The 26,732-nt window shown below is 41.0% G+C and overlaps 4 protein-coding genes across 4 annotated transcripts; 1 reads left to right on the forward strand and 3 right to left on the reverse strand.

Moving 5' to 3' along the window:
• Positions 1-231: 231 nt before the first annotated feature.
• Positions 232-4,516, reverse strand: LOC110948663 (protein phosphatase 1 regulatory subunit 3E). The gene has a single exon (XM_022190300.2). The coding sequence runs from the start codon at positions 4,237-4,239 to the stop codon at positions 3,316-3,318; it is 924 nt and encodes a 307-aa protein (XP_022045992.1). The 5' UTR covers positions 4,240-4,516; the 3' UTR covers positions 232-3,315.
• A 192-nt stretch (positions 4,517-4,708) lies between these two features.
• Positions 4,709-8,869, forward strand: LOC110948652 (uncharacterized). Its single transcript, XM_022190286.2, has 3 exons — positions 4,709-5,185; positions 5,278-5,491; positions 6,390-8,869. Exons 2-3 carry the CDS (start codon positions 5,291-5,293, stop codon positions 7,209-7,211), a joined length of 1,023 nt encoding a protein of 340 aa, XP_022045978.1. The 5' UTR covers positions 4,709-5,185; positions 5,278-5,290; the 3' UTR covers positions 7,212-8,869.
• Positions 8,657-19,505, reverse strand: atmin (ATM interactor). The gene is made up of 4 exons (XM_022190299.2): positions 19,147-19,505; positions 15,842-15,967; positions 12,668-12,867; positions 8,657-12,563 (listed from the first exon to the last, which is right to left on the reverse strand). Exons 1-4 carry the CDS (start codon positions 19,396-19,398, stop codon positions 10,778-10,780), a joined length of 2,364 nt encoding a protein of 787 aa, XP_022045991.2. The 5' UTR covers positions 19,399-19,505; the 3' UTR covers positions 8,657-10,777.
• A 1,934-nt stretch (positions 19,506-21,439) lies between these two features.
• Positions 21,440-26,681, reverse strand: cenpn (centromere protein N). The gene is made up of 10 exons (XM_022190285.2): positions 26,402-26,681; positions 25,678-25,723; positions 25,493-25,552; positions 24,203-24,276; positions 23,900-24,073; positions 23,691-23,792; positions 23,471-23,525; positions 23,213-23,322; positions 22,926-23,049; positions 21,440-22,519 (listed from the first exon to the last, which is right to left on the reverse strand). Exons 1-10 carry the CDS (start codon positions 26,570-26,572, stop codon positions 22,398-22,400), a joined length of 1,038 nt encoding a protein of 345 aa, XP_022045977.2. The 5' UTR covers positions 26,573-26,681; the 3' UTR covers positions 21,440-22,397.
• Positions 26,682-26,732: the final 51 nt, after the last annotated feature.

Raw genomic sequence — 26,732 nt, forward strand, 5'->3', positions numbered from 1 at the left:
GATGGCTGCCATAGATAAGATAAGATAAGATAAGATAAGGAAGGGGAGCCAACAGTCGATCTTTGAAAATGAGATGCTCAGCTGACCAATAAGATGTGCACCTCAGGCATGCACACATGCACCTCTCTGCAGTCAGACACAGCATTAAGGCCACATTAAAATTAAATAAAGGCTTATTTTTGGAGATTGCATTGTATGAACATGAGCTGAAGAAACTCCCAGAATCTGTGGTTTCCATCACAAATGTCTTTATTAACCATAGTTTTAACAAAATAATTGCTACATTAAAATTTAAACTGAGAAATATAGGTGTTTTTCAGTTGTACATGCAAACATGGTGAAAATTCACAGATGTTACAATGCAAAAAGGGTTGCATAGGAATTACAGAAAACAAAAATCCCACTGACAAGAAAGCAAAGATAAAACCCTCAGTGCTGAAAAAATGTTAGAAATTAAACAGATGTGAATTAGACTTTACATTGTGAGAGAAAAGAACAGTACAATAAGACACATGGAGAACATTTTTGTTCAGTAGCTATTCGCAGAAGAAGCTTTCATATACACATCACACCTCTTTCCTTCTTCTCAGTGCATTAGACCTGCTTTGACCGAGTCTACTCAGTATCAGCTACAATCATAGGTCGTTCATGCCAAAAGTTATCAAACACCAAAGTGCAACTCGGTCCTGATATGTCCCCCATCAATGTCCAGAGCTCACAAGTTCTGCAATCACATTCTTTCCAAACAAACAAGCACTTGCTATCTTCCATCTTACACAAAGTGAACTCTCAGTTTAGTAAGGCAGCGTACATTTAGAGTCGTGCACACAGGATATCCAATATATGAATTTCTTTCAGATACACTGCTCACATTTTGGTACATTTCAAGGAAAATCTCTATCTTTATGTTGAAACATTTTGAGACAAAATATCAGTTTGATTTTCCATTCTAACACTGGCCTTATTTCAAATGTCCCTAAAGACAACTTAAATTAGTAAGTGTGCTTTAATATATATATTTTACAACTTAACAAAATGACAAACTTTGACTCTTCATACCTCTCAGTTCTGTTTTTAAAATGCTTCGAAATACACATAACACCGAACAGTAATAGGAAGACATTCAATATGAAACATTAACACACATATCTATATATCAGTGAGTTCTGATGCAAACTGTTATGTACACACTGAGGTGAGAATCGAATCAGACCAGAAGCCCTTCGTTGTATTCATTGTATAGAGACGCACCAATACCAGCAGCTGTGTGTTTCACCAGGCCAAAGTGGAGCACTAGTACCCAACACTGTTGAGTGTAAACAACACTTAAATAATACTGAATTGCTTTCTCAGTTTGGTGGAATTGTAATATTTTCACTTTTTTGAGAGCTTAATTCAACAAAGAAAGAAAACAAAGACAAGAACACTACATTGTCGGCTGACAGAACCAAATTTGGTATTGATGCATCCCTATGTACCCACATTAGTTGCCTCAGCCAGGTTAATTCATGCTTTCTGGTATAGCACTGCACGGACGCTTGAACATTTACATAGACCAAAGCAGATGATATGCAAATACCCAGTGATTCAACAACATGACTACACCTTTTATATGAAGAGATTGGAGAAAAGCAGTTTAGTGAATGGTAGCAAATGTTATCTGTTGCGCTCTCATCTCATCAAAACTAATCAACATCATCAGGTATAGCATCGTCGTCCTAACACAAGACATGTCAATTTTGGAGACAAACAGTACTGATGGATTCACAGTGGATCTGCTCCAAAAAGCTAAGTGGTTACAGGAATGGTCCACATCCCAACCCCATGTCCTCATTAAACGGAGAGCTTTCCTCAGCGGCCACGGTGATGTAAACAAAGTCAAAAGTGATGTTGAGATTACAGTCAGAGCGCTGGAATTATAAGCACCCTGCTCTAGTTGCTGGAGTCTCAACTTTCTGCACACTTACAGAGTACAAATAAATGAAGTGGGTTTGTAAGACTACTCACCACTGAAATAATTAACAACATACAGATGCAGGACAGGCTGGTTGTATAACATCAGTCAGGGTGTCAAGTAGAGAAATAAAGCAAAAAGACGGTTTGCAGTCTAAGAACGCAAACGTCAGCCAAAGAGGTGGTTCAAGCCATTTGGTCATGTATAAGGAGCAGCACTATTCTTGCACAGTAACGACTACCGCGAACCTTTACAGGAGCAGAGGCTGGCTGAACACAGTCGTCGGGTTAATGGCTACTTTGTAGAGCTACAGAGTGCAATTAAGAACCTTAGAAATGAATATGCTTTGACTATAATTCTGAAAATGTACAATATTGTTTCAGTTAGAAAATAATTACATCTGCTCTATGTGGATCAACCTGAAGAGGAGGAGAAAAGGTGCACAAATGATCTGAGGTAAATTTAACCTTTCAGACAGCCACTAAATAGAATTTGCATGTGGAGGGAGCTCATTCAGATAAAACAGCAAATCCCCAAAAAACAGAAGAAAGCTGAATCACTTTCTGTGTAGGCAAAGCCTTTATGATTTAGTGCTACATGAATATGCAGTTAGAATTTAGACTTTTTTCATGATGATATTCATTTAATGCATTATTCTATTCAAGTCTAATATTCAGTGTGAAACTTCCTACGTCATAGCTTAGAATAAGGCATTTTTATGGCATGATAGAAGGAAATTATACTTTGAATTATAAAAATAACCTTCCCCATGCTGCTGTCTGTCAACTATGTAAGACATGAGTGTGTGTGTGTTGCCTCCTGTCTGAGGGAGATCTGCAGAGGAGTTTGCTACGTGCTTGGTTTGGGGTCCTCATCAGCCAACAAGTGATGCTGTCTGCCTCACACTAGGTTGATATGTTTGCACTCATGCAAAACCAACTGACATTTTTTGCAGCAACAAGAAGCCATCAAATACATTTACAGCATCTCCTGAAAAGAGCAGTGATGCCTGAAGTTGTCATTGCCCGGCACGTTTCTTTCGTGGCACGTGTTTTTACATTACATAACGTGAACATGCCCTCCCAAAGGGCACAGGCTGTACAGAGCCCTGACATCAAGGCAAAATATCTCACAGCATCCCACACCGGGGACCTACCAGGCTTCAACTGCACTTATACACACTCAATGTGTTGCTATCATAGCGGGCCAACTCTTTGAAATAGCATGTGAAAATATTTTCTGTGTCACAGCTGACAATGGCAGAAAAAATCCAATTATTTTTTTAACAGGCTACGGTCATAAGTAAGGTACCCGGGGTGCGATTACGCACAAATTCCGCACACAATGTGCCACTGCAGAGCTCAGATAAAGTGAATCCATCCATTCTCCCACTCCCGAGGAGGAGACATCTTGAACCGGTGGTGCCGCACTTTGTAGTTGTTCCCATTGTTGTTGTCCCAGAACTCTTCCCCGCCAACACAGTATTTGATTGCAAACTGCAGAGTGCCTCCGTTGTCTAGGTAGGTGGGCATGACTATCTTAAAACAGAACTTATCAGTGACCCCGTCGCTGGAATCGGGGACATAAGAGGCCAAACTGTCCATAAATGTGATCCAGTTGTTCAGAGAGTAGCGCAAAGAGACGCTCTTTTCAAAAGCCATATTCAAGACGCGCACAAACCCGGAGAGGCTGAACTCATCCGCCTCGACGCTCTCCAGCATCACTTTCACCTCCCTCACTTTCTGCTCGAAGCCGGGCAGCGTGCCTGGGTTTGTAAACTGCAGCTCCATGAAGATGGACTGTGCAGGAGGCTTGGGGAACTTTGTGTCCATGTGGTTCAGGTGAGAGGGTCCTTTGTGTAATTTAGCCAAAATGCGCTCCGGAACTTCTGGCACATCTGTGTCATCGAAGTGCTTCACTGAAATGAGCTCCAGGCCCAGAGAATCGGCAAAACGGACTTTTTTCTGATTGGTGGGACTTCTGCTGCGGCAGATCTCTAACTTTGCTCTCTCTGTGGGGGTCGGCAGGGACTTGCACCTGCGGCGCAGATTGGGGCTCTGCGGAGGCTTCAGGAAGATCTCTCTGCCCCGAGGTCTCTCGTCCACCACCGGGTTCTGGATGGTCTCGCACGTACCGTTCATCATGTCCAACTCTTCCCCATCTTCCAGCCTGGGGTTGGCCGCCGCCAGGCTGCCGAACAGCCCCGCTATGCAGCTGTAGTTCCTCGGCAGGCAGTTCTTGGGGGGCAGCATGACCACGGCAAGTTGTACAGGCTCCGCTTCCATAAAACGCAACCGTCGTTGCACTGCAGAGGCGGAGTGGTCGTGATGAGGAGCAGATCGGCGGGGTGAGGAGACGGAGCGGTCAGGTGTCAGTGTCCCTGTCGCGGATAGGTGCTCCGGCTGCGTCAGACGCTGACACTCCGCAGCTGTGGACCAATGCACGGAGCTGTTGTTGTTCGGCAATAAAGTGAGAGTTTGCTCCAGCAGAAGGCTCGTTTTGGATTTTATTGCCCACAGAGAATGTCACACTGTGTTCTCACTGCAAGAAGAAGAAAAAAAGAGCGTACCTTCCCGGCTTGTTCTCGTTGTGATGTGCAGGGCATGCATGACGTCTCTTCTCACAGCTGAGCTGCACGTGGCTTACGTGCAGAAGTGAACGTAGCAACCAACCAAAAAGGTTTCCTCCTTCACAATCAACAAACCGGTTCACTTCCCTCTTTTTTTTTCTTTTTTTTTGCACTGTGTCATTATTACCTACATCCCCCAAAGACCTCATAAAACAAATAAATGCATTTTTAGGAAGCTTATAATTACATTTTGGGTGTTTTTTGTGATGTCGCAAAGCTGTTTGATGCTTTTTTTTTCTTAGTCTGTTCCATCTAATTACTGTGTGGATGCCGGGATTACGTCGGGCACCGTGTGAACTGTTACACAACCCAGATATATCATAAACCCATGTGGAGCAGAGCTGTTTGCAGCGCACGAGCCACGCCCCCTTTTGCACATCATAGCTTCCGTTTGCTGCCTTCCGGGTTGCCATGACGACCGCGTTGCAGCTCGTCTCTAAAGGCATTCACCGCTTCCTCCACTGCTGCTCCAGAAAACTCTGTCAGGCAGATAAAAAGTAGACAACCAAGAAAGACTTTTGTGTGAGTGGTGATTGCTGATAATGGGAATATCAATTCAGAGCCGTTTAAAATGCAACAGAGATTGAACTTGCTTTATTTTGGTGAGTTACTCTTGGTTTTCTGTTCAAAGCAAAAATGTTTGTGTTTTGTTTACAACTCGCCTACATCTCACAGATACTCTGTCTCTGTTAAGATCTAACTGCGTCATGGTGTCTGTGAAAGAAGAAGACCTCACAGCTGTAAATGGAGCATACAGGGACTTTTCAACGCAGGAGGACACAGTTTGGGAGACTGAGAGGGCAGTAGAAAGGAGGCATGTTGATTCCCTTTTAGATGTTAGTGAGGAGAGCGTCGTGAAAGAGCTGGAGCCACATGAGTATCATTGTTACTCTGGCTGGGAAGAAGCTGTAAGTAAATGAATATCTTCTTACTGCAACTCTATTTAATTAATGCTTCCTTTAGGGAGGTTGTAGCTGTTACACATGCTGATCTTGAATAAGTCTCCTTCCTATTACAATTTAAAATCAGTCGTAGAGTAATTTTATGTACACAAGCGACAAATTAAAGGAAAAACCAGAGCTTTTGGTAGCTCTGTTACGCTGTGAGAGACATTTTGCTGGCATGGTTTGGGTCCCACAAGAGGAAAAGATCACACCAAATCATCAACTTTATTATATCATGAGACATTCCTATCTGAATGGGAATGGTTTCTTTATGAATTACAATGCCTCCATATTTGTAGGGCAAAAGAGGTCAGTGAATAGTTGGAGAATGACAGTGATGTGAATCATGCATCTTTCCTAGATCTCAGCACAACTGAACACTTATTGGAGAAATGTGAAGGGATGTCTTTTGGAAGAATTCTGCTCCATCCACGCCACAGTGTATAGAAGCGACAACTTCTAAGACAGTTTAAGTTGGTTTTCCTTTAATTTGTCACACATCTGTACATCTTCATAAACCTCTAAATCAATGTTTATGATATTATGCCCAATTTACCTGTATCACTAGTAGCACAGAGGCATTTTGACTTCATCGCAACAAAAGCATACGTGGAGTGGAAACTTTAAATGTCTCTGTTCCGTAAAATGATCTGATAATCTTTTCCGGCATTTGAAATATGAGCACAATGGACTTGAACTTTCTAAATGGAATACTTTACTAATGTTGTAAATCCCACTAGTACTTTACCTGCTTTGACAAGCTTGTTTTATTTTGACTGGCACAACATTTAACTAATTTTAAATTTTCATTTTAAATGTGTCAAAAGTATTGTTTTAAATATTCAGTTTGGCTTTACAACAGGTTTGGGGTTGGGCCCGAGTTGCTCCGCTGAGCTGCATACTGTTGACCCAGAAGAGACACAAGAAACCAAAGCAGAAAGAGGCTGACAATCCGACCCCTTTGTTTGTTGACCCAACCCCCTCTAATGCTGACAGCATCACAGAGCAGCATGGTGAGGCTCCTGTAGGCCTGCGTAGCTTTAGGAAATTTAACCCACCGACAGGATTTTGGAGTCCAGCGATGGTAACAGCTCAGCAGTCAGATGATGTGAAATGGCCTGTTCTCAACATCATGCAGAGAAACACAGCACATCTCTTCCTTGAGGAAAAAATCGTGAAAGAAGGGACGCTACGAGAGACTCCCCTGCTGCCTTGCCATCTGCCTTCAAAATACTCTGTGTCAGTGAACAGGCCCACAAAGCCTCAGAAACACAGCTGTAGGCCCAATAATACTGTGGTTCCCATTAAAAACTTCACATTTTTACCACCTATAAATTCACCTCATCTGAATAACAAACCCAGTAGCTACCTCTCCAGAAGCAAGAGGGCTTCAGAAAGGGAAACCTTAGAGGAAAACTGTCTTGTGTTGGATAAGAAGAGTGGTGGACCAAGAAGAGTGGACACAGAACTTCCAATTTACTCTGCAGCTCCGACATCCAAGTACCAGACATGTCAGCATAACCCTCAGTTCCTCTCTGCTGTGAGTGTTTCTGTCCCCAAGAGGTATCAAGTACCAGTGTCTCCTAAACCTGACACAGTGCACCATACCAGCTACTCAATGGGCAAGAGCCTGTCACAGGCAATCGCACGACCTCATATGCACCCTGGCTGCCTGTTCTCTTGAGGACCAGAACTGTGTGTGCTGTCAAGCTGTATGAAGCCTGTGAATTAAACGTCTAACATGGCCGATGATGACATTAAAATGTGCAATAATTTTAAATTCTCAGGTTCAGCCATGAGAAAATGGCCAGTTTTATCATATTTTATAATAATATGTAATTCAGGCTCACTCTGCTGTAACAATGTCTCCATCAAAATAGTCACTTGTAGGAAAAAATGTATATAGTTATGAAGCATGTTGCAGTGGTAGGTCAGTGAACAAAACAATGAAACGCTAACCTCAGTATTGATCATTATTTCGGCCTCTTCTCTCAGGCACTTTTGCAGCTATTACTTGTTACCTAGCAACAATGCTACTACCTCGTAAGAAGTATGGCTGTGTGTCTGCCCTGCTCTCTGTGTTTTGAAAGTCCACTAAAAAATTAAAGCTCTCTGAACACTTCTATACATGATATAAACACTGGCCAAACTGCTGCAGCTGTTCAGTATATTCTCACTTCCATATCAGTCAGCGATTCCTGGTGATTGTGGGTGAGGTCTGGGTTATACACCGCTTAAGTATAGGGTGTCCCAAAAAAATGTATACACCTTTTAGCAGCTGATAAGTAACTAACCTCACACTACTAGACTTCTTTTTATGGGGATACCTAAAAGACAAAGTCTACGCAATGAGCCCTGCAACAGTCACTGAATTGAGAGCAACCGTGAATGCAGGCAAATACCAAGGGAATTGTTTCATGATGTGTGCTATTCCATCGCTTCGCGTTGTCGGCAGTGTCTGGACCAGAACGGACATCAGTTTGAGAACAGGTGATGACAAAACAATAGAATGATGTTTTTAAATTCTTTTACATGTTGAAAATTAAACAAATTATAATAAACAACTAGTTTACAATTATTTAAAGTGTGTATACAATTTTTTGGGACACCCTGTATTATCAAAACAGTATTATGCAAAGAATATACCGAGTCTAAATATACTGTGTGTGCTGTTGAAAGACAAGCAATCTGCTGCGATACGGTTTCATTTGGGCGATCTTTTAGTACTTATACTTTTGTTGCTGCTATTCTGTAAGAGCTGCAGTGTTTACATACCAAACATCTGTCTTTCCTGAATGTGCATGTTAAATATAATGACTTGAAACTGGTTTAAGACTTAATATATCTGGCACATGTAAGGATTCAGTATGCCTATACTTAGTGTGATGTAACTGTGTATCAATGTAACAAGAGGAAGGACAGTTGACATTATATAGATAAGGGTTTCAAATTTTTCACACAAAACTAAAAAAGTTTTGGACTTCCAAATCATTCAAACTGCCTTTTTTGCTTCTGATGCAACTGATTTGGATGTGTGGACTGCTCACTTGCTGGTTTTCTTGGCTAAATTCAGTACGTTTTCTTTTATCTATTTATGTACTTCTATTTAATAAGTGACAAGGAACACAATTTATACTTTCCAGCGGTTTATTAACATCTGTAGTGTACTGTAGCTACAACAATTAATCAAGGCAACCATTACCTCTACACATATAGGCAACAGAAAGTCAAATTCTGCAAGAAACAAATATCTGCATGCACTCCCCACAGGGACAAAATAAAGCACTGTAACTGGCATTTGAGACCGACAAAGCGCCTACACATGGTTCTGTTAACAGCAAGGCATTTCCCCGTTCCACTGAACCTGGAGGGAGCAGCTATGCTAGATGTCAATTCGAGAATCACAAACTAGAAGTACTGATCTGAAAACAAGAAAAGTTGAAATTTAACATGTCAATGTGTTATGAACACCTTAATATCCATAAACGAGTTGGATATGGTGTCAAAATAATGAGTGTGCTATATTTGGGCACAGTGTCATGTTCTGTACATTCTTCAGTTTCCACAAACATCTAATAACTGGAACCGCATCAACCACCTGTCAATAAAAATATTGAGATGGAATCAAAGTCATTCTCTCCAGTAAAATGCTGCATAGCATGATTTTCATGTGACAGAATAGCACAAAGAAATAGAGAAATGAACAGGGACATTCCAGTATTTCATGCAACCACACTGAAAACATCAATAGAGAACGGATTTCACATGCAAAGACTGAAAGGATTCTGACAATTATTTAGTGTTTATTCGTTTTTCTAAAACGCATCCTAATATAAATATGATCATTATTTTAAAGCAGCAAATGAACTGTAACAGAACTCAAGTTAATACTTGGGTTAAGGCACCAGCGCAACAACATGAACAAATAAAAAAGGCCCATAGCTCCATGTTCCCGAGTAGAACACAATGTGTCTGTGGGGCCAATGAGGTAAGTGAGTCCAACAAATGAAAATGAATGAAAAACACAATCAAAATATGAAATTTAGCCACTTAAAGAGAGAGAACATGGAAAACAAAAAATATTGTGCCCAAATGTTACGTGTCAAACATCTGCTATTCAACAGGACTCCTTTCAGTCAAAATAGGGTTGTGAATACATACAATAACTCTGTGGTAATCCTAGATCTAATTCACTGTTTCTGTACAGCAACGTTACTGGGACAGAGTACTGCTATTGTATACACTTACACTCAGCTAATGAATAAGTCAAAAACGCTGACAGTCTCACCTGCTGACTGACTTGAACGGACTGCTCGGCTATAGAAGCCTAGACACAAAATGTTTACACAACATCAGACTTCACAATCACATTTCAATTTCAATGAAAGGTGTGCAAAATGAGACAAACAGACATTTCATTTTTACTTGTGCCACATCTCTATGGGTAACAGTATATTTCAGATACATCTCAGCAACTTCAAGCAACGCCTTGTTCATCGTTGGAAGGCTTTACGGGGTTTTATTTTGAAAAACCAAGCTGCTTCTCTAGTGATGTTTTCCATTGGCTGCAAAGCTTACAAGATGTAATTCAGAGTTTAGATTTTTGTCGACGCTGATAAGAAAACATTAAAGAGGCAGCCATCAGATGCACAAGCACAGAGTTGATATTTTATGTTCTGTGCTGCTGACCACAAGAAGACTTCATGCACATTTCAGAAATACATAAACTAAATGTACAATGTTGTTTACTGTACAGCCCAGACGTGATTGTTTTGAAAGTTGTTAGACACTTTTGAAAGCCTTTTCATGACAGCCTCATACAGCTAAAGGTGTTCTCCCTTTCAAATGTGGCTCTGATATTTTCAGAAATGTTATTTTTATACTGCTAGTAAGACCAAAGAGTGAAAACCAGTCACAGTGGTTACACACTGAAATATACGAGCAAACTGGCATTTCAGACAAGACACGTACAATGTTACTTTATGTGCAAATAAATATGTAAACTGTCACAGGAGCTGATAAATCATGCCCGTTGAGCTAATAAAGTGCAGCAAAGCTGTCAGGATAAACACCTGGAAAGGCTCTGGACATGACACCCCCAGTGGAATGGTTGAAACATTTTCGCAGACTTCTTACTGCTAAGACTACGGTCCGCCGGAGGACATCATAGCTGAATCATTCCTCCTATCGGTAGAGGCAGATATCAGAAACCTGTACTGCAAATGCTGAGAAAGCTTTGCTAAGAGGGCTTCAACTGTTGGGTTTCTCAGGGTGTTGAAAGAGAGCACAAAGCTCCTCACATGTCTGAGTTTCCACAGAGCTGAAATGGGACTCCATATTCCACGCCAGGTCTGCAGACAAGAAGTCATCCATGACCGTTTGCGTTTCATTGCTGGTCAGGAAGAGATGTCCCAGACCTTCCGCCTGGCTGGTCACAGTCTGAGTCTCTGTGCTGTTCAGTAGTCTTGCTTGCTCACCTTGACTGACAGGAGTCTGAGCAGACAGACCTGTGGCAAAGGAAGGGAGATCGGTTTGTGTTTCCGTATCTGAGGACTCTGTGCTCATAGAAAAGCTTGAATGTCGTAGGATGCTGCTCAAGGGCATGTGGCTTCCAGCATTTAGCAGGAAATTGAGGTCAGTCTGAGTCTGAGTGTCAAATAACTCCAAGTCGCTGGCTTGGGTTCGACCTGGTCCCTCGCTTTGGTCCAGTTCATCCATCAGGAGAAAGTCTGTCTGAGTCTGAATGTCCAGAGACTCTAGCGGCGTGTCACCACCCAGTCCTCCGAGCTCACTCTCCTCCGTCTGTGTCTGGATGTGCACAGCACTGAGGAACTCTTCAAAGTCAAAATCTATACCGTTGTGCTGCTCCTGAACAGAGCCGAGACCGGACCCACAGCCTGCAGAGGCCTCAGTGAGCACCTGGTGGCCTGACATGCTGTCAGACAGAATGTTTTCTAGGTCATTCAACAAAGTCATGGTTTGGGTCTGGTTGTCTGCCATGTTGTTTGTGTTGAGCTCATGTGTCTGCACCCCAAAACACATACTACTTGCTGATTTTGAGTCCTCATATATACTGCTTCCTGCAGCACCAAGAGTGTCATCTATGTCCAGAGCTGTCTGGGTAGACACACTGAGAGAGTCACTGCCAAATAGGTCAGAGCACATGATAGCCTGGTGTTGAACCTTCTCCTCTGATTGTGGCAAAGCAAAGTATGTCTGTGTCTGCCTGGTTTTGAATGGGAGAACAGATGAGGAGGAGCAAGGAATTTGGTTCAGGCACTGGCTGTCTGTCTGAGCTCCGATAGAAGATGTGGCTTTGGCTCGAGAGAAGAATGTTTGGGTTTCGACACTGACTGGCAGGAGGACTTGGGCACTAACACTGATGTCTGTCTGGGAGCAAGATGACACCGAGGACTCACCCATAGAGCACAAGCCTATTCCCTCCCCGACCCCCACCCCTGTAGGCATTTTTGACAAGTACGATTTGTCCGTCTGAATATTGGTGGAGGTGCTCCTCCCTCTCTGTCCTGCCATGCTGCTGGCTGTGTCTTCTGTACCAACAGGATCCAGGCTGACCTGCACCCCTGTGCTAATCGGTCCCAGGCTTGAGCGAGAACTCGGCATGCTATCCTTGAAACCCAAACTTTTAGCATCAAGCTGGGGTACCACTGCTCCTGTGGCTTGTGGCAGGAGTTGAAGGGTGCTGACAGAGCCTTGGCTGTCTACTGCAAGAACAACCGACCTCAGAGCCCCACTTTCTGTAGATGGAAGAAGGACAGGGAGGTGGGCCAGCTGCATCACAGGAACACTGACCAAAGCCATCTTGGGCTTCGGTAGGAGCAACTTTGGAAGGCTCCTACGGCTGCTGGAGTTCTGATTCACTGAGTCTGGGATAAGAACGGTTGTATCAGAAGGGAGAGCACTCTCTGTCAGCTCTTTAGCAGCAGGCATGACTGGAAAGGTTGGATCATTGGTCTTAACCTTTTCAGAACCACTTAACAGTTTCTCCATCTTTCGCTTTTTGACAGGAGGAATTCTGTGCAGAAACAAAACAGAGAAAGAAAAATGTCAAAAATATTTTTATCATCAGCGAAATGCAAAATTTCTACTAAACTCTATTTGAGTTATACATGTACATACCTGTGTTCTGTAGGAATCTCATGACCTGTCCTGTAGATGTGCGAGAGTAGTGCAGCTCTACTAGCATAGGGGCAGCCACATGTACAGTGGTAGGTCTTCCCACAGTCTTCTATGTGCCTCTTCAGGTCCCATTCTGTGCTGTAGCCATTGTTGCACTTGGAGCACTTATGCTTCTTCTCTGCATGCATCTTCATGAAGTGCTACAATGAAAGACAACAAAGTGAAAATAGTATATTGTACACAAAAGCCACACACACACACAAAACTGTGTTATTACTCACCCAGTCAGATTGGAATGAAGTAACACAGTAAAAAAAAAAGCAGATACATAAAACTAGATTTCAAAACTAAAAAAAAACAACAAGAATTTAACTAACATTCACCGTTTTGAAATGCTACAGGCATGTCTACAGAAGGCGCTGAGAGTTTTTACACCAGTCTAAATCGTCATAACCATGCAAATAATCTGAGGTAATGTTAACCAAACCAGCTTGATTTTTAATGCTGCACTAAATCTACACAGAGTGTACGCCGAAACCCATGTAAGTGGCCTATGCCATTATGAGCATTCTGTGCTATTCTGCTAACAATGCTAGTTAGCAGTGGTGTTTCTGTACCACTGTGCTGAGTGTCTGTGTGCTTAGAACTGCTGCTGAAGCAAATCAGATCGTCCTGCATTTGGAGCAAATAAATGCTGAACAGCAGTTACTTATACCAAAAATACTGCGACAGGGAAAAGAAAGAAATCAACTGAGTCTGTAAATGGACTGGCAAAGTTTTGAAAATGACAAACCGGCTTATAGCTACATGTGCATAATACTCGCTAGTGCCAGTAGAAGCCAGACAAAATTACAGCCAATTACAAAAACAAAGCCTAGTAGTAACATGCTGTACCAATTGGACTAATCACAGTTGTTTGAGATGTGGCGCCATGATGTGTAGCTACATTTCTGAAGAGGTGCTTAAGGCCACAGTATAGGGTATACAGCTATGTCATACCTATAGCGTAATTAAGGGAACAGAGGACTATAAATCAAGCTTTAGATGTAGAAACACAAATGCACAATGTACATTTGAAATATTTTTGTGACTGTAGACTAAGTTATCTACTCTAATAAACTAAGCACAATATTTAGTTTCTGATGATGAAGAAAATAGCACACCTTTTGGTACCACTGTCACATGTCACCCATTCATTCAATGTCCCATGGTTATCCACAATTCCTACATCCTTTGCTATTTGCAAGTGTTTACCAGACTCATCCTTTGTTACCGTCTGCCATACCCTCCGTCTTACCTCCTGTTATCACACCTTTGCTATTTGCAAGTGTTTACCAGACTCATCCTTTGTTACCATCTGTTATACCCCCCGTCCTACCTCCTGTTATCCAATTGCCCTTTTGTTCTTTTGTCTTACTCTTGAGTCAACTATACGCAAATTAACCACTGTCTACCTTAGTATTTACTTACAACCCCCCCCCAACCCTTCCTCTGAGATGTTCCTTTTGTCTTACCCTCTGTATTTGCACACAGCCCCTCTCTACCCTCTGATCCACCCTCTGGTATCACTATAAAATGGGAAATCTCTAAATGTTCTGGGTCGACTTACCTTCACAGGCTCATGCTCTGTGTTGGTAAACCCACCGAATGCTGGAATACAAATAAACACCCCACTACAGCAAACTTTGCAGAACCAAGAGAGAAATTTCCTCAACAACGATCACTGGCGGGAACATACTCTCACGACGACTACGGTAATAGCACACGTCAGCAAGACTGGATGGCAGCCGGAGAGGGTGATCAGCCCCGCTTGCCAGTAACAGCTGATTATCCAGGAATCCCAGTTGTCTCAAATAAAAGTTTGCAATAAACAGCCAGTGTAAAACAGTCAGCTCTCAATCGATGTACACCGATCAGGCATAACATTATGACCACTGACAGGTCTTCATCATGGCACCTGTTAGTGGGTTGGATATATTAGGCAGCAAGTGATCATTTTGTCTTCAAACTTGATGTGTTAGAAGCAGGAAAAATGGCCAAGTGTAAGGATTTGAGCGAGTCTGACACGGGCAAAATTGTGATGGCAAGACGACTGGGTCTATGTGGATGTTACTTTGACATGTACCACCTACCTAAGCATTTTTGCAGACCATGTACACCCTTTCATTGAAATGATGGAAATGGTATTACCTGATGGCTGTGACCTCTTTCAGCAGGATAATGCACCAGCATGCCACAAAGCAAAAAAGGTTCAGGAATGGTTTGAGGAGCACAACAGTGCTTCTGAGTTATTGACTTTGCCTCCAAATTCCCCAGATCTCAATCCACTCCAGCATCTGTAGATGTGCTGGACAAACAAGTCCGATCCACGGAGGCCCCACCTTGCAACTTACAGAACTTGAAGGATCTGCTACTAGCATCCTGGTGCCAGATACCTCAGCACACCTTCAGGGGTCTAGTGGAGTCCATGCCTTGATTGGTCTGGGCTGTTTTGCCAGCAAAAGGTGGACCAACGCAATATTAGGCAGAAGGTCATAATGCTATGCCTGATCGGTGTAGTGTTCTTTACAAAATTAATGCACATCTGCTTATAAGTAGACAAGCTGTTTGAAAAGCTCTGGATTACTGGGATGATGCATTTTGTTAGATACAGTTAGCAAACTGTACACTGTTGTAAGAGTGGTGACTTGTGATCAATCAGGAGAGCCCCTGATACCACTGTGATCTAGTTTCTGTGACATTATAGAGTTTGGGGGAGGGTTCATGCAAAGTATGGCTCCAGTACATCACCAAGCCTTTTCTGGCTCGCCTAAAATATGCTGAAACAAAATAAGGAAAAACACTGATGGTCTAACTACACAGATCAGTGCCACATACTTCACATTTTTTCATGTTTTCACTAAATGTTTTGTTACTTGTGCAAGATGTTTAGAAACAAATTCCTGAATTGCCTGTATACAGATTTTAAAGCTATTTAATCATATTTTATAAGTAATATATGATAGGTTTTAAGGTTTACATTGCTTTTTATTATTCAAACACTTTGTAGCAGAAATACTTTGAAAGTTATAATGGATCTCAGCTTTGCACGAGAAATTAAATAATTTAAAAAAGTATTTTATCTAGTGCAAGGATGCTAATAAATCACAACAGGCCACTGGTGGAAATGCTTACCTGCTTAACAAGGGAGAATTGGGAGAAGGGTCTGTTAGGTCCTCTGGGACACCCCTCAATGGGACAACAGTAAAGCTTCTGAGAGCCCTTCATGTCCTTTCTGACTGTGGGATTGACAATCCCATCCTGAGGGTGACACAGACACCAAAAGGATTACATCACACCTGCCACAGCAACACATGTTCCAGATATACAAAAAAATCCATAAATATACCATGCAATAAAAATAGTTTTTAACACTTTCAAATGATTTTAGCAGGTTAAGGAACGTCTTAATTAGGAAATCACACAGATTTGCTTTCAGCTGACATACTATGGTTTTATCTGGCTAAAATCTTTCTTACTGTACTAGCTGAAAAGACCCTAACTGCCATACAGTATGGGTAATACATAAAAATAAAAAAAGTTCTTTTAATTAGATTTCAAAGATGTGTTTGCTTCCAGAAAAAAAAGACACTAGCAGCTCTACATTGCCTTTTCTTCATTAGACAGTGCTGGTAAATAAGCACATTAATGGTATAATGTCATGCAAGAAACCAGATAAATGTATATCAACAGTAGCCTTTACTTCACACCACTGAAAAGGGCATTTGTGGGGTTGTTAGTAGTACATGGCATTTAACAGACATCAGGTGAGCTTGATGTACAACTATTCCTTGTATTTGTTAAACCAGCTGTCTGTACATTTTATCATTAAAATTAATTCTGAATGATAAATAACATGACAGAAAACAAGACCGAGACGGAATGTATTTTGCGTGATGAAAACAGACAACAACATCACACTCAATAACAGGCATTTATAGCCGTCCAGTGGTCAAGGTCACCTCCATCGGCTGCAACAGTGGAGGAAGCAGAACAGTTCAAGCTGACAAACACCCTCTGCTCTATCACAACATGTCAGTATTAGAAGACAGTTTTGGAAACAATACATGTTCTTGCAGTTTGCTTCAGCAACATCATATGGTCGTAGGCTGAAGACTGAGTCATGTCAAGATGTTATTTGTCATCCATCAGTAGCTGGCTGTAGACCAAAAGAGACAGCATGTAAAGATTCACTGTTTTTCTACAGAAGGGCCAGCCCGCAGCTTTTACGCAACCTTTCTTTGGAAGACTACAATGAAAAGTGACAATAGTCTTAAATCAGTGCTTCTCAACCCTGTTCCTCAGGACCCACTGTCCTGCATGTTTTAGATGCTTCCCTGCTCCAACACACCTGATTCAAATGATCAGCTCGTTATCAAGCCTCTGCAGAAGCCTGATGACGAGCTGATCATTTGAGTCAGGTGTGTTGGAGCAGGGAAGCATCTAAAACATGCAGGACAATGGGTCCTGAGGAACAGGGTTGAGAACCACTGATCTTAAATTGTGCTTCTCCTTGCTGCTAAGGGGAGTGGTGTGAACTGAAAGACAGCTAAAGCCAAGCCAAAACAGTCACATTAGCCTTATGAAAGGACTCCAAACTGGGCTGAGTGCACAAATTCAAACGAAACGTGTCAAGTCTTCACAGAGAAACAGCTACCCAGTAAGAAACAGAAACAGTGACTGATCAGCAAATACACTACTGATGTGCAATGATGCAGCAAAGCTATTATGATTCAAAGAGGATGTAATATAAACAGAAATGGTGTCCCACATCATACATCCCTCTCTGACTCCATGAATAATGCAGAAGAAGCATTAGAGTGAGCAAGTCCAACATTTAAGCACTTTGTCATCGTCTTAACAAGAATATCATTACCACTGCTGACAGAAGTTTTGCATAGCAGTGGATTCAAAATAACATGCCCAATCTGTGCCTTTTTGCTCAAACAATATCACTGCTGTTCGTTTTCTTTTCTCTCTTTGCACCCCTTTAAGGCACAATCTGTGATCAAAGTGTGGCTGCACATTGAAAAGTTAAAACATAAGACTAGAACCTGCTATTACTGTCAAAGCAGTCTGACTCACCCAATGTAGATTGCAGGTATAAGCCTGCTTTTGGCTACGCATTTACCAAGGCTTTCTCCTCAACTTGCGCTATCTACATTTTACAGTTTTCAAAATGCCTTTTACTGCAGGAAACAACAACAGCATCCAAGCAGCAACTTATACACTGTAAATTCCAAAATTTTGCTGAAGGTTTTGATTGTGCAATGAAGCAGCACTGCTAGTTTTTCTGTGTGAATCGTCGATGTTAATGAGGGTGCTCTTCTCCCTGCATGCAAATGTTTCACCAAAACAATTACCCCCATAATTTTGAGAGGAGCTTTTCTGCCCCCTATAGCGTAATGATAATGAAGTGTAGTCAGACCATTCTACACATCAGAACTAGAGAATACTCCAAGACTGCTTTGGTACATGAATTGCAGTAGAAAGGCATTAAACTTCGCTTATAAAGTTTTGTTTTCACCAGTAATGTTCAGACTATGCGCAAAACAAGCCACAACTGACTTTCATTAACAATTTAAACCTAAAATGCACCTGCACTATGCCTCAGATTTACAGAGTAAAGTCAGTGGTTTTATGAGGCCTTTAACTGCTCTCCTAGCTGGGCCACATGGACTTCTTCTAAGAGCTAATTCAAATTCTCACATTCACCTATTTTAAACAAAGAGCTTAGTCTATTGCAGGACAAAAGGCAGCCTTTCCCAGTAAAGAACTTCATTCATGGAGGGGAGACAGTGAATTACTGCCTCCTACGAAAAAGCCCAGTTAAGTGAAGACAGAGGAACCAGGGTTAGAGGCAGATTTTGGCCCAAATGCTTTGCTTGAATCCAGTGTACTGACTATTTAGTATTTGTAGTAAACTAAATGTTAAACTCAGAAAATAGTGTGTGCCTGGTCGTATTTTAAAGATAAAGATCTATGGCATGAAACGACAAACAGGTTTCTGCACACTTAAACAGCTTGCTCAGACAAACAAAAGAAATCAACTGGCAGTTTACTAAACAAAACTTTTCATAGTAAGGATACATATCTGTATTTAAAATGACTACTCATGGGTGCTCACGTGATCAAAAGCAATAATTGATACCATAAGTAGCTAGTTGCAGCATAGCTAACTCGCTACTGGTAAATGGTCACTAAATAAACGTAAAAACATAAAAACTACGTAAACTTTTACGAAACGTCAATTATAACATCCAATTGTTATTTTCGAAGCATCACTTCTACCCAGTGTTAGCTAATACGAAGTTATGATGACTTGCGTTTTCCAGTTTTAAGACAAGGTTTATTCGATACCGAGTTAGCCAAAGTTAGCATTGCTGTTACGTACAGCCGTAAACCGTATAAAATGACCGAGGTTTAGTGCAGTAAATTACCTTTATTCTGTGCGATTTGACGAGATGCATGTTCAATGCAGGTGTGTTAGGGAGAATCTTCCCACATCCTTCCACGGTGCAGAGGATGTTCGTCCTCACTTCTTTGGTCAGCTCCATGATGGTGGGTTTTATTATTTCCCGAGACTGCGGCACAGATTCTCCGTGACGTTTCGGACTGTCTGTAGTAGTGTTATCTTTGTTATTCGCCTTGGCCGTCGCAGAGGCAGCCATGTTTCTGTGTTGACAGTCCATTCTGTGTTTGGCAGAGAGCTCCAACAGCAGCACTGAATGGACAGAGTCATTCCGTCCCGGAGCTCTGACTGACAGGCTACGTCCACACACAGGAAGAGGCTCTGAGAGCTCAGCTGCGTCACATCCAGGACGATGGTCCCACTTCCGTTTTAAATAAAGTTTAGCATTTTGTTTTTCCAGTGCGGTTGATTTTCTCAATTAATATGTGTATAGTTTATGATATAAAGTGGGGAAATATATTTCTCATATTGACCCTTTTTAATACCTTTCAATTTTTCTGAAAAAATGGTTCGTGTCATACCGGTCTGTGATTTCACTATGACTGTATAACCCTGGTTTAAGCCCTGTTTTAAGCCCTGTTTTAACCCTTTGATGCACAATGTGGGTCAAGAGATACCCATTTTCCATTGAATTTGGGTCACTTTTGACACATGTAGTGCATCAAAGGGTAAATGCACTGTTTCAGCATATGTAGCTCTGTTGTCCAACTCACTAGAAATGCACTGAAGATTTAAACCTACCACTGACCACTCACCTCAGTAGGCTTTCTCCTCTCCTTACACAACATTCTTATTTACGTTTTTCAAATCTCAGTATAGCAACCCTGCTAGTTTTTTCCATGGGTTATCAATTCTAATGGCCAACCAGAGCATTATGTTCTACAGAATGGGCTGGCTAAGTAAGAATAGAAGGTCTGAAAAACATTTAAGCTGTGCCATACACATCCTCTTCAGGAAGAAGACTGTCTCTGCCTCTGTAATTGACAGCCAGTAGAAGTGAATGAATGCACAGGACCAGGACTTTCTATCAGTTCTTATTTCTCTCAGAGCAGTCATTTGACATGGGGATACTGCAGTATTCACAGATGTTTTTAACTCGTGTTTGGTAACTTTTTCAAAAGTTATAAATTAAGTAGTAAACAAACCCGGCAGATGGTGATACAGTGGCTCATTTAAAATGGTTCATCTGGCAAGCAACAGAAACTGAGGAGGGAGTGTGATGCAAAGTTTGAGCTGGACTTGGTTTTCAGTGGTGTTTACCACTTAGATCAAATTCCCACTGGCTTCTAAAGCTGGGAGGCTATCTAATTATGGGGGGCTTGAGGAACTGCAGAAATAAATGTCCTCATAGCTTAACAGCTTTTATTTTATACCTCCACCATTATAACAACCACAAAAACAATAAAATAGATTTCTACCATAAAGGACATATTTTTAAAAAATCATCTTCTGCCAAGCTTTTTCAGAAAGTAAATCATCACTTTTGCATTATTTGGATATACAAATTTGCATTCATAGTGCTATGTATAAATGCCATCTCCCCTATACACTTTGCCCTCATGCACATTAACATCTCCACCTTCTTGCTAAAACATGTTAGACCTCATCTGATCCAAACAAATTTATTTTGGTTGCAGCAGGCTAAAGAACATGCTGCAAGCTTTTATCAGGCTCCGTTTAGTGTTCTCTGGAAAAAAACATAATTGTACAGTTTTGTGAGCAATGTTTCCTCATATAATCCTTGTTCCAAGGCATAAACACTTAGCAGTCTGTTTTAGCAGACAGCTAATGCATGCATAGTAGAACAGTCCAAAATTGAGATCACTGTGGTGCTCACAGGTTCTTTCAAATCTTGTTCATGCAGTTAGCGATAATTGGCTCACAGGTGCACTCACTTTTGTTGCCTTGAGGTTAATCTTGGCAGTCTGTATTTTTAATTAATTATATATCGGCTCAAGTACCTCAAACTAGAAATTATTATGAAATTAACCATTTAACAATTTGATGATATTGCACAGGGGTGTACTCAGCTTTGGTTAAAAACAAAGTGTTCTCATTTGAACCTGCTCAAAACATCACTCATGCTGTTATCACCTTATGAAACTCTACATATAATGGGAACAATTCTTGCATTACCAAATTTTTAGGACTCATCAAAATGGATTAAGCTAAAAAGCTGTTTGCACATCTATGGGATGAGTAAGTGGGTGCAAACAGGGCAGTTTGTGACCATAAAAACTAAGTTCCATAACTCAGAATGCTGGGGTCTCAAAACAGCTTTTACTGAACACAGAATTCATTACTGCACAAAATTACGACAGGAGATTTTATGTTCTTTTATAACATAGTTCTGTTAGAGAGGAATCTTTTGTTGCCTATATGAACAGCCATAATGACAGAGTCCAAATGTTACTTGAAACAAGGTGTATGTCAGTGACAAGTTGTGAGGAAGTAGTTCACATCCAACATTTTGTTCTCTACCAAATGTTATATTTTATAAAAAATATGAATACAAGAAACAGACCGCATTAAAACTAAAGTGAAAGATAAAGAGATACATTTGTATCAAGAGGCAAAAAACACATTGTGGAAATTTAAAAACGTTAAAAAAATCTGCCTTTATATTCAGTTTGGACATACAGTTAAAAAAAAGTGTCAATTGCTGACTGACAACTACTGACATAATAGGAATACAGGAATTCATTTTAAATTCCAGAAGGCCATCACTCATAAAGAGCTGCATTAACGTAAAGACCAATCATGTAGCGGCCACAGTAAAGCATGAATGGCCTGAGAATGGAGACAAAGAACAGAGTGATCCGATCACAAGCTGTCACCTCTCTGTTTTAAGGAACCACGAGTGATCGGACCACACATCCCAGTGCTATAATGCAAATAAACACATACATCGTTTCCATTTTCAAAGACCAAATGCGATGTATTGTACAGAGAAGAAACATTTTGCTGCTGTTGCCTTTTCTTGCAGTTTAATATGACACCTTCGGTTTGCAAATGAGGACGTACTTTTACAAAGGACGTTGGCTGAGGAGGTGGTTCTGGACAATCATGCGAAAACTTCTAAAGTAAAGTGGTCATTTGTCAGACCACCATCGAATGCGGTCTGTGCAATCGGTTCTCAATGCAACCTCAATGCGTCTCGGATGGATTTATACCTGTAACGTGAAGCTGGCTACATTTTGATCAAGAGTCTGTCATCAATCAGTTTGATGGTTGCCGTGTTTGTGAGGAGGGACCAGGGCTGTTGTCTGTGATGACAAAATAATTCCTTCCTTTTAAAGGAATAGACGAGAGCAGGGATGTGCCAGGGGTGGAGGCAATACCTGTAAACAGAAAAACGCAGAGATGGATTTAACTGACTGTAAAAAGGAAAATAAAAACTAATAATAATCACTGACGTAATTGTTGACTTGATGGTTCATGCCAAATCTATGTCCCTTTTTTGACACATAAAATATTGCTAAAAAACATATTGCTACTAGTACACAATACAATAGAAACAAACTAAAATCCCATTTCCCCGGAAAGTCCTTCCTAGTTTGCACCATCCATCATGGTTGTTGTTACAGCTTCTATAGTGTACATGTCTGCCCTCATGTGGGCATTCATGGAGCTACTAGTACGGTAAAAAATTCTACAGTGTTTACTGCTGGAAGAGCTCCGTACATTAGCATTATTTACTTCATAAGACACAAATATTTTCTTTCATGGCTAACAAGTCCTTGATACCTGAAGATGCACAGTGTCTGAGTGACTCCAAGAGGTTGGTGCTTGCAAATTTAACAACACATCTGAAGGCCTCTTCCCGCTCCGTCATCGTCTTATTTGTGTGGTCTCTGAATTTAGTTTCCAGCTGAAGAAAGATTTACACAAGATACCATTCAAATGACTACAGGACAGAACAGTGGTGAAAGTTTTGCATCTTTGATGTGGTGAGACAGCTGTGACCTTTGTGTCTATAAGTTTGATGTTCAACAAATGCTATTCTACTTTTACTCAGTCAGGTGTCTGGTTACCTTGTAAACTGCAGACTGTAGTTGAGGTAACATCCCATCACCAAAGGCTTCACAGGCCTTCTGATGTCTGCTTGCTGCAAGCTCAGCTTGTTCTTTATTTATGAGAATGTCTGTACACATAAATAAATCCAAACACATAAAATCGCAATGCAGAATTCTACCGGGCACACACAATAAGTCAAACACAATGTTAAAGCAAGTGAAATCACACACCAAAAAAATTAGCTTAGAAAAGATCGAATGATTTGCAAAACATACTTGAGGCATTTTGATCATTTTCCGCAAGTGGGCTGGGATACTTTGTGGGAAATACCTATAGAGGAAAAAGGATACAGTGAACTTCCACTTAAACGTCATTGTCTAAACCATTTATTTGAGAGTTAAAAAAACTGATGCACTCAGAAAAATCTAATAAACTAAACAAAAAGCAGAACTTAAACTAGCACATCCTTCTGCAACATAATCACACCAGGCTAACCTGTTGATACTGCCTCATCAGCAGGTCTCTGATGGCGGTGAGCTTTCGTCCACTGAGGCTGGCATCCTTAATAGCTTGATATCTGGTAGACAGAACCAAGGCCTGTAAAGAACACCACTTGCTTAGAGGGGGACGTAAGAAAGACACAGAAGAACAGCTACCTGGCAACTACACGGAAAATGTGAAGGACCAAAGAGTTCATTCCTCACCTGAGATAAGAGCGGCTTTAGCTTAGAAGTCAGGCTGGTCACAAAGACATAAGGGGTTTGCAGATGGTGAACAACATATGTTGGCTTCAGGTGGTTCGGCCGAGAAAAACTGTCCCCCCACGCAATTCGAATCCATACAGCTTCATCTGTGTGCTTCTTTATTTTGATGGATACCTTTAATGCAGCATATAAAACAGGCTTTTAATGTAAAGGATTAACCACAGAAGCACATGAACTGTCCTTTAGTGATGCAAATACATATTAGGATTTTGCAATGTAATTAAGAAGGAACATATGTCTTACATGTCTTATGAGCTCTCTGAGGTGGGATTTAAATTGTTCCTTGAACTGGGTCAGCTCTACAGAGTGAACATCCTCTAGAAAACAGAAAATTAAAAACATAATTTTAAAAAGAGACACAGTTAAAATACTAGCCAAATACTGCAGAAATGATACTGTATCTGCTCAGTACAACTTCTTTGAATAACCAGTTAGTGAATATCTGTAATGACCATGCAAAGCTCCTACTACACGGATTCTGGTTGTCAGCTATTTAATTAATTATCAAGTTGTTGACAATTAATATATCAGTCTGAGGAATTATTTTAAGGAAAAAAAGTCAGAATCCTCTGACTTTCAAATGTTTTCTGGTTACTTTATTTCCACTATCATGTTAAACTGAATTTCTTTGTGTTGTTGACAAAAACAAGATTTTTTTTTACACATTTTGGGCTTTGAAATCACAAATAAGACACTCAGAATTCAGTAATAGTATATTATGGCAGTCTTGAGTCTCCAACGACTTCTGCAACTCTTAGTTTTGTATGATGGAATCTTTGAAAAACGTGTCTGTCAGAAAACCCTCCCCCAAAAATAGATACACAGCAACTTCAATTATCAGTTTTAGTGATGTAGAAAGCTGTGTTAAGCAGATGCTATATGAATGACACTACCGTAGATTTCACAGATTAACTATGCTTTATTGTAAAATTTCAGGTATTCAGTGAAGAACTGGGTTTTTAGTCTTTTCTTTAATACTGAGAGGGACACTGCAGCTCAAACAGAGCTTGTTAACTCAATTCACCACAAGGGAACCACAGAGGAGAAGAGTCTGGCTATCTACAGGCCCTGTTGTGATGGTTGTATCAGGCGCCTTTTGTTGGCCAAGCGTAGAGAGTGGGAGGGAGTGTAGACCTGAATGAAAGTTCAGGTGGAAGGGAGCTGTTTTCATTCTAGTTTTGAATGCAAGTGCCAGAGTTTTGAATTTTATGTGGGCAGCAACTAAAAAGGGTGATGCTGCATGATTGATCCAGAAGTGCTGCTGCATTCTGGATCATCTGTGAAGGTTTGACCATGCATGTGGGGAGGCCTGACAGTAAGAAGTTCCAGTAGTAGATATATGTAGTAGATATTAAGCAACCACATGAGCCTGCAGACATAATGACCCAGTCTCCAGCAGGTTGTTATATAGATCTAGGTTTGCAAACTATCAACCAGAATAAAAACACTGCAGCTGGAGTGTTGGATTAGAATAAAAACCTGCAGACCTTTAACTCCTAATGGTAAAAGCAGCATATTTCCATTTTAACATACCTTCGGGGTCCATGAGCTGGAGGGCATACCACATACAATGGTCTGGATTCTCAATCACATCTGTGTGAATGAAGCAAAAGAGACACATGAAGTGTTATTTAGACTGATGGCGTGGTGTGATTATCATTACCTGGGCTGTCCCTGTTATCAGAGAGCAAATGACAAATACTTTTAGCAGAACTTACGTATCATTTCGAGTTCTGTGATGTGTTTAACTGTCATTTCATTCTCCTGTGAAGAAAAAAGCGACGTTACAAGGCAGAAAAAACATAGCTATGAGAGCAAAATCAAAAGTAAGAGATTTTCAAATAAAAACAGTGGTTAATTTCAAGTGGCCTGGCTAACGTGTAGTGTAGTCATGCATTGCATAGTGATGAATTTTACTTCCTGCTTCAGCAAGCATTTTGATAAAGTTGCCTCGGGTTTCACACACTGTATATCTAACACATTAAAATAAAAACGCAACAAGTTGTATTTCAGAAAAAGCAATCCCACGTATTTTTGTAGGTATGAATGTAGATGTATTTGTATCTGTATATATATATATGCATATAATTCATTTCTTTTTTGGGTGGATGGGTTGGGGGTTGGGGTGCAGTGGGGCAAACAAAAGAATAAAGGAAGGGAAAAAAGGGAAAAGGAAGGGGGAGGGAAGAAAAAGGGGAAGGGGAGGAAAAAAAGAGGGAAAAAATGGGTGTATAGTTTTGTTAATGTCATGTGTACAACCCCAAAATGCAAACTTGTGTCCAAATATTTATGGATATAGATTAGTTACACTTGTTATGACTGCTACCAGAAAACATCCACTGTAACTTCTATTATTGTTGCTGCTGCTTCTATTGATGTTGTAAAGGGGCTAATAAACGTCAAAAAAGAGAAAAAAAAAGAAAAGAAAAAGCAACCCCATACCTCACAAATGGCGAGTAGTTTTTCTGTTAACGCCCATTTTGACTCAGTAAAATCCATGGACTGTCGCTGCGCCGCCGTCAAACGGCCCCATTTGTCCAGCGTCGGTTTTAGCATCTGAGCCGGTATCCGTCTCATGATCCGCTGCAACAAGCGTCTAGCTGAGTCGTCCATTCTTCCTCAGACAGAAAACGAAACAATCTTCGTTGTTGTACTGGAAGAGTTTTGGAGTAGTATTGAACCACTGCGCCCGTTTAGCTTCTGTCACAGCAACAACAGCCCAGTCAACAAATTCCAAACTACCCGCCTACAAGAATCCACCAATCAGAGGCTG

This window comes from Acanthochromis polyacanthus, chromosome 2 (assembly GCF_021347895.1).
Source record: "Acanthochromis polyacanthus isolate Apoly-LR-REF ecotype Palm Island chromosome 2, KAUST_Apoly_ChrSc, whole genome shotgun sequence".
NCBI lineage: Eukaryota > Metazoa > Chordata > Actinopteri > Pomacentridae > Acanthochromis > Acanthochromis polyacanthus.

Excerpts from the sequence above, each read along its gene's own strand:
- atmin (XM_022190299.2), bottom strand. The coding sequence starts at position 19,398 with ATGGACTGTCAACACAGAAACATGGCTGCCTCTGCGACGGCCAAGGCG. Across the intron at positions 15,968-19,146 it reads TCAAATCGCACAGAATAAAG|GATGGGATTGTCAATCCCAC; the intron begins GTAATTTACTGC and ends TGTCACCCTCAG. Across the intron at positions 12,868-15,841 it reads AATTCTCCCTTGTTAAGCAG|CACTTCATGAAGATGCATGC; the intron begins GTAAGCATTTCC and ends CTTTCATTGTAG.
- cenpn (XM_022190285.2), bottom strand. The coding sequence starts at position 26,572 with ATGGACGACTCAGCTAGACGCTTGTTGCAGCGGATCATGAGACGGATA. Across the intron at positions 24,277-25,492 it reads CCAGCTCATGGACCCCGAAG|AGGATGTTCACTCTGTAGAG; the intron begins GTATGTTAAAAT and ends TCTGTTTTCTAG. Across the intron at positions 23,526-23,690 it reads TGATGAGGCAGTATCAACAG|GTATTTCCCACAAAGTATCC; the intron begins GTTAGCCTGGTG and ends TTTCCTCTATAG.
- LOC110948663 (XM_022190300.2), bottom strand. The coding sequence starts at position 4,239 with ATGGAAGCGGAGCCTGTACAACTTGCCGTGGTCATGCTGCCCCCCAAG.
- LOC110948652 (XM_022190286.2), top strand. The coding sequence starts at position 5,291 with ATGGTGTCTGTGAAAGAAGAAGACCTCACAGCTGTAAATGGAGCATAC. Across the intron at positions 5,492-6,389 it reads ACTCTGGCTGGGAAGAAGCT|GTTTGGGGTTGGGCCCGAGT; the intron begins GTAAGTAAATGA and ends GCTTTACAACAG.